This window comes from Salmo salar, chromosome 04 (genome assembly GCF_965601325.2).
Source record: "Salmo salar chromosome 04, fSalSal1, whole genome shotgun sequence".
NCBI lineage: Eukaryota > Metazoa > Chordata > Actinopteri > Salmoniformes > Salmonidae > Salmo > Salmo salar.
Genome location: NC_138294.1, coordinates 5,639,443 through 5,647,500, shown reverse-complemented (window position 1 = coordinate 5,647,500; position 8,058 = coordinate 5,639,443). Strand labels below are relative to the sequence as shown.

At 41.5% G+C, this 8,058-nt stretch overlaps 1 protein-coding gene across 3 annotated transcripts in view; it reads left to right on the top strand.

The window, feature by feature from the left end:
• Positions 1 to 8,058, top strand: part of ugt8 (UDP glycosyltransferase 8) — a 95,423-nt gene that overhangs the window by 15,925 nt on the left and 71,440 nt on the right. For all 3 annotated transcript variants that reach the window (XR_014392042.1, XM_082974035.1, XM_082974034.1), the window contains exon 2: positions 5,956 to 6,161. Coding sequence is in view for 2 of the 3 variants with exons in the window: in XM_082974035.1 (XP_082830161.1) it covers positions 5,958 to 6,161 (204 nt within the window). In the remaining variant the exon portion in view is untranslated. The remainder of the gene's footprint in view (positions 1 to 5,955; positions 6,162 to 8,058) is intronic.

Sequence of the window (8,058 nt, the reverse complement as noted above, 5' to 3'; positions counted from 1 at the left end):
TTGATCCTGATACAGCCTGATATATATGTGTTCTGTCCTGGTGTTATTGATCCTGATACAGCCTGATATATATGTGTTCTGTCCTGGTGTTATTGATCCTGATACAGCCTGATATATATGTGTTCTGTCCTGGTGTTATTGATCCTGATACAGCCTGATATATATGTGTTCTGTCCTCCTGGTGTTATTGATCCTGATACAGCCTGATATATATGTGTTCTGTCCTGGTGTTATTGATCCTGATACAGCCTGATATATATGTGTTCTGTCCTGGTGTTATTGATCCTGATACAGCCTGATATATATGTGTTCTGTCCTGGTGTTATTGATCCTGATACAGCCTGATATATATGTGTTCTGTCCTGGTGTTATTGATCCTGATACAGCCTGATATATATGTGTTCTGTCCTGGTGTTATTGATCCTGATACAGCCTGATATATATGTGTTCTGTCCTGGTGTTATTGATCCTGATACAGCCTGATATATATGTGTTCTGTCCTGGTGTTATTGATCCTGATACAGCCTGATATATATGTGTTCTGTCCTGGTGTTATTGATCCTGATACAGCCTGATATATATGTGTTCTGTCCTGGTGTTATTGATCCTGATACAGCCTGATATATATGTGTTCTGTCCTGGTGTTATTGATCCTGATACAGCCTGATATATATGTGTTCTGTCCTGGTGTTATTGATCCTGATACAGCCTGATATATATGTGTTCTGTCCTCCTGGTGTTATTGATCCTGATACAGCCTGATATATATGTGTTCTGTCCTGGTGTTATTGATCCTGATACAGCCTGATATATATGTGTTCTGTCCTGGTGTTATTGATCCTGATACAGCCTGATATATATGTGTTCTGTCCTGGTGTTATTGATCCTGATACAGCCTGATATATATGTGTTCTGTCCTGGTGTTATTGATCCTGATACAGCCTGATATATATGTGTTCTGTCCTGGTGTTATTGATCCTGATACAGCCTGATATATATGTGTTCTGTCCTCCTGGTGTTATTGATCCTGATACAGCCTGATATATATGTGTTCTGTCCTGGTGTTATTGATCCTGATACAGCCTGATATATATGTGTTCTGTCCTCCTGGTGTTATTGATCCTGATACAGCCTGATATATATGTGTTCTGTCCTGGTGTTATTGATCCTGATACAGCCTGATATATATGTGTTCTGTCCTGGTGTTATTGATCCTGATACAGCCTGATATATATGTGTTCTGTCCTGGTGTTATTGATCCTGATACAGCCTGATATATATGTGTTCTGTCCTGGTGTTATTGATCCTGATACAGCCTGATATATATGTGTTCTGTCCTGGTGTTATTGATCCTGATACAGCCTGATATATATGTGTTCTGTCCTGGTGTTATTGATCCTGATACAGCCTGATATATATGTGTTCTGTCCTGGTGTTATTGATCCTGATACAGCCTGATATATATGTGTTCTGTCCTCTGGTGTTATTGATCCTGATACAGCCTGATATATATGTGTTCTGTCCTGGTGTTATTGATCCTGATACAGCCTGATATATATGTGTTCTGTCCTCCTGGTGTTATTGATCCTGATACAGCCTGATATATATGTGTTCTGTCCTGGTGTTATTGATCCTGATACAGCCTGATATATATGTGTTCTGTCCTGGTGTTATTGATCCTGATACAGCCTGATATATATGTGTTCTGTCCTGGTGTTATTGATCCTGATACAGCCTGATATATATGTGTTCTGTCCTGGTGTTATTGATCCTGATACAGCCTGATATATATGTGTTCTGTCCTGGTGTTATTGATCCTGATACAGCCTGATATATATGTGTTCTGTCCTGGTGTTATTGATCCTGATACAGCCTGATATATATGTGTTCTGTCCTCCTGGTGTTATTGATCCTGATACAGCCTGATATATATGTGTTCTGTCCTGGTGTTATTGATCCTGATACAGCCTGATATATATGTGTTCTGTCCTCCTGGTGTTATTGATCCTGATACAGCCTGATATATATGTGTTCTGTCCTGGTGTTATTGATCCTGATACAGCCTGATATATATGTGTTCTGTCCTGGTGTTATTGATCCTGATACAGCCTGATATATATGTGTTCTGTCCTCCTGGTGTTATTGATCCTGATACAGCCTGATATATATGTGTTCTGTCCTGGTGTTATTGATCCTGATACAGCCTGATATATATGTGTTCTGTCCTGGTGTTATTGATCCTGATACAGCCTGATATATATGTGTTCTGTCCTCCTGGTGTTATTGATCCTGATACAGCCTGATATATATGTGTTCTGTCCTGGTGTTATTGATCCTGATACAGCCTGATATATATGTGTTCTGTCCTGGTGTTATTGATCCTGATACAGCCTGATATATATGTGTTCTGTCCTGGTGTTATTGATCCTGATACAGCCTGATATATATGTGTTCTGTCCTGGTGTTATTGATCCTGATACAGCCTGATATATATGTGTTCTGTCCTGGTGTTATTGATCCTGATACAGCCTGATATATATGTGTTCTGTCCTGGTGTTATTGATCCTGATACAGCCTGATATATATGTGTTCTGTCCTGGTGTTATTGATCCTGATACAGCCTGATATATATGTGTTCTGTCCTGGTGTTATTGATCCTGATACAGCCTGATATATATCTGTTCTGTCCTGGTGTTATTGATCCTGATACAGCCTGATATATATGTGTTCTGTCCTCCTGGTGTTATTGATCCTGATACAGCCTGATATATATGTGTTCTGTCCTGGTGTTATTGATCCTGATACAGCCTGATATATATGTGTTCTGTCCTGGTGTTATTGATCCTGATACAGCCTGATATATATGTGTTCTGTCCTGGTGTTATTGATCCTGATACAGCCTGATATATATGTGTTCTGTCCCTGGTGTTATTGATCCTGATACAGCCTGATATATATGTGTTCTGTCCTCCTGGTGTTATTGATCCTGATACAGCCTGATATATATGTGTTCTGTCCTGGTGTTATTGATCCTGATACAGCCTGATATATATGTGTTCTGTCCTGGTGTTATTGATCCTGATACAGCCTGATATATATGTGTTCTGTCCTCCTGGTGTTATTGATCCTGATACAGCCTGATATATATGTGTTCTGTCCTGGTGTTATTGATCCTGATACAGCCTGATATATATGTGTTCTGTCCTCTGGTGTTATTGATCCTGATACAGCCTGATATATATGTGTTCTGTCCTGGTGTTATTGATCCTGATACAGCCTGATATATATGTGTTCTGTCCTGGTGTTATTGATCCTGATACAGCCTGATATATATGTGTTCTGTCCTGGTGTTATTGATCCTGATACAGCCTGATATATATGTGTTCTGTCCTGGTGTTATTGATCCTGATACAGCCTGATATATATGTGTTCTGTCCTGGTGTTATTGATCCTGATACAGCCTGATATATATGTGTTCTGTCCTGGTGTTATTGATCCTGATACAGCCTGATATATATGTGTTCTGTCCTGGTGTTATTGATCCTGATACAGCCTGATATATATGTGTTCTGTCCTGGTGTTATTGATCCTGATACAGCCTGATATATATGTGTTCTGTCCTGGTGTTATTGATCCTGATACAGCCTGATATATATGTGTTCTGTCCTGGTGTTATTGATCCTGATACAGCCTGATATATATGTGTTCTGTCCTGGTGTTATTGATCCTGATACAGCCTGATATATATGTGTTCTGTCCTGGTGTTATTGATCCTGATACAGCCTGATATATATGTGTTCTGTCCTGGTGTTATTGATCCTGATACAGCCTGATATATATGTGTTCTGTCCTGGTGTTATTGATCCTGATACAGCCTGATATATATGTGTTCTGTCCTGGTGTTATTGATCCTGATACAGCCTGATATATATGTGTTCTGTCCTCCTGGTGTTATTGATCCTGATACAGCCTGATATATATGTGTTCTGTCCTGGTGTTATTGATCCTGATACAGCCTGATATATATGTGTTCTGTCCTGGTGTTATTGATCCTGATACAGCCTGATATATATGTGTTCTGTCCTGGTGTTATTGATCCTGATACAGCCTGATATATATGTGTTCTGTCCTGGTGTTATTGATCCTGATACAGCCTGATATATATGTGTTCTGTCCTGGTGTTATTGATCCTGATACAGCCTGATATATATGTGTTCTGTCCTGGTGTTATTGATCCTGATACAGCCTGATATATATGTGTTCTGTCCTGGTGTTATTGATCCTGATACAGCCTGATATATATGTGTTCTGTCCTCCTGGTGTTATTGATCCTGATACAGCCTGATATATATGTGTTCTGTCCTGGTGTTATTGATCCTGATACAGCCTGATATATATGTGTTCTGTCCTGGTGTTATTGATCCTGATACAGCCTGATATATATGTGTTCTGTCCTCCTGGTGTTATTGATCCTGATACAGCCTGATATATATGTGTTCTGTCCTGGTGTTATTGATCCTGATACAGCCTGATATATATGTGTTCTGTCCTGGTGTTATTGATCCTGATACAGCCTGATATATATGTGTTCTGTCCTGGTGTTATTGATCCTGATACAGCCTGATATATATGTGTTCTGTCCTGGTGTTATTGATCCTGATACAGCCTGATATATATGTGTTCTGTCCTGGTGTTATTGATCCTGATACAGCCTGATATATATGTGTTCTGTCCTCCTGGTGTTATTGATCCTGATACAGCCTGATATATATGTGTTCTGTCCTGGTGTTATTGATCCTGATACAGCCTGATATATATGTGTTCTGTCCTGGTGTTATTGATCCTGATACAGCCTGATATATATGTGTTCTGTCCTGGTGTTATTGATCCTGATACAGCCTGATATATATGTGTTCTGTCCTCCTGGTGTTATTGATCCTGATACAGCCTGATATATATGTGTTCTGTCCTGGTGTTATTGATCCTGATACAGCCTGATATATATGTGTTCTGTCCTCCTGGTGTTATTGATCCTGATACAGCCTGATATATATGTGTTCTGTCCTGGTGTTATTGATCCTGATACAGCCTGATATATATGTGTTCTGTCCTGGTGTTATTGATCCTGATACAGCCTGATATATATGTGTTCTGTCCTGGTGTTATTGATCCTGATACAGCCTGATATATATGTGTTCTGTCCTGGTGTTATTGATCCTGATACAGCCTGATATATATGTGTTCTGTCCTGGTGTTATTGATCCTGATACAGCCTGATATATATGTGTTCTGTCCTCCTGGTGTTATTGATCCTGATACAGCCTGATATATATGTGTTCTGTCCTGGTGTTATTGATCCTGATACAGCCTGATATATATGTGTTCTGTCCTGGTGTTATTGATCCTGATACAGCCTGATATATATGTGTTCTGTCCTGGTGTTATTGATCCTGATACAGCCTGATATATATGTGTTCTGTCCTCCTGGTGTTATTGATCCTGATACAGCCTGATATATATGTGTTCTGTCCTCCTGGTGTTATTGATCCTGATACAGCCTGATATATATGTGTTCTGTCCTGGTGTTATTGATCCTGATACAGCCTGATATATATGTGTTCTGTCCTGGTGTTATTGATCCTGATACAGCCTGATATATATGTGTTCTGTCCTGGTGTTATTGATCCTGATACAGCCTGATATATATGTGTTCTGTCCTGGTGTTATTGATCCTGATACAGCCTGATATATATGTGTTCTGTCCTGGTGTTATTGATCCTGATACAGCCTGATATATATGTGTTCTGTCCTGGTGTTATTGATCCTGATACAGCCTGATATATATGTGTTCTGTCCTGGTGTTATTGATCCTGATACAGCCTGATATATATCTGTTCTGTCCTGATGTCTATTTTTTCTCTCTTCCTCTCCTCCCTTCCCCGCTGTTCCTCCCAGCCATGCACCCTCCCCCGTCGCTCCTCTCCCTCCTCCTCTTCCTCCACCTCCACCTCTCCCTGTACCCCAGTGCATGCTGGTCCTCCAGGATCATCGTTGTCCCTCCCATCATGTTTGAGTCTCACCTCTACATCTTCAAGACGCTGGCTACAGAACTACACCTCCAGGGACATGATACTTCCTTACTGCTGTCAGAAGGGCGACAGGTAACATTGCATTTAGATTTCAGGGTCATTGGTGTCAGAGATGGCCCAGGTAACATTGTGTTATCTAAGTAGCAGGGTCAGAGATGGACCAGGTAACATTGTGTTTCTAAGTAGCAGGGTCAGAGATGGGCCAGGTAACATTGTGTTTCTAAGTAGCAGGGTCAGAGATGGACCAGGTAACATTGTGTTTCTAAGTAGCAGGGTCAGAGATGGGCCAGGTAACATTGTGTTTCTAAGTAGCAGGGTCAGAGATGGGCCAGGTAACATTGTGTTACTAAGTAGCAGGGTCAGAGATGGGCCAGGTAACATTGTGTTTCTAAGTAGCAGGGTCAGAGATGGGCCAGGTAACATTGTGTTACTAAGTAGCAGGGTCAGAGATGGGCCAGGTAACATTGTGCTACTAAGTAGCAGGGTCAGAGATGGACCAGGTAACATTGTGTTTCTAAGTAGCAGGATCAGAGATGGGCCAGGTAACATTGTGTTATTAAGTAGCAGGGTCAGAGATGGGCCAGGTAACATTGTGTTACTAAGTAGCAGGATCAGAGATGGGCCAGGTAACATTGTGTTACTAAGTAGCAGGGTCAGAGATGGACCAGGTAACATTGTGTTTCTAAGTAGCAGGGTCAGAGATGGACCAGGTAACATTGTGTTATTAAGTAGCAGGGTCAGAGATGGGCCAGGTAACATTGTGTTTCTAAGTAGCAGGGTCAGAGATGGACCAGGTAACATTGTGTTTCTAAGTAGCAGGGTCAGAGATGGACCAGGTAACATTGTGTTTCTAAGTAGCAGGGTCAGAGATGGACCAGGTAACATTGTGTTTCTAAGTAGCAGGGTCAGAGATGGACCAGGTAACATTGTGTTTCTAAGTAGCAGGGTCAGAGATGGGCCAGGTAACATTGTGTTTCTAAGTAGCAGGGTCAGAGATGGGCCAGGTAACATTGTGTTTCTAAGTAGCAGGGTCAGAGATGGGCCAGGTAACATTGTGTTACTAAGTAGCAGGGTCAGAGATGGACCAGGTAACATTGTGTTTCTAAGTAGCAGGGTCAGAGATGGGCCAGGTAACATTGTGTTTCTAAGTAGCAGGGTCAGAGATGGGCCAGGTAACATTGTGTTTCTAAGTAGCAGGGTCAGAGATGGGCCAGGTAACATTGTGTTATCTAAGTAGCAGGGTCAGAGATGGACCAGGTAACATTGTGTTACTAAGTAGCAGGGTCAGAGATGGGCCAGGTAACATTGTGTTTCTAAGTAGCAGGGTCATTGGTGTCAGAGATGGGCCAGGTAACATTGTGTTTCTAAGTAGCAGGGTCAGAGATGGGCCAGGTAACATTGTGTTACTAAGTAGCAGGGTCAGAGATGGGCCAGGTAACATTGTGTTATTAAGTAGCAGGGTCAGAGATGGGCCAGGTAACATTGTGTTATTAAGTAGCAGGGTCAGAGATGGGCCAGGTAACATTGTGTTTCTAAGTAGCAGGGTCAGAGATGGACCAGGTAACATTGTGTTTCTAAGTAGCAGGGTCAGAGATGGGCCAGGTAACATTGTGTTTCTAAGTAGCAGGGTCAGAGATGGACCAGGTAACATTGTGTTTCTAAGTAGCAGGGTCAGAGATGGGCCAGGTAACATTGTGTTTCTAAGTAGCAGGGTCAGAGATGGACCAGGTAACATTGTGTTTCTAAGTAGCAGGGTCAGAGATGGACCAGGTAACATTGTGTTTCTAAGTAGCAGGGTCAGAGATGGACCAGGTAACATTGTGTTTCTAAGTAGCAGGGTCAGAGATGGACCAGGTAACATTGTGTTTCTAAGTAGCAGGGTCAGAGATGGACCAGGTAACATTGTGTTTCTAAGTAGCAGGGTCAGAGATGGGCCAGGTAACATTGTGTTTCTAAGTAGCAGGGTCAG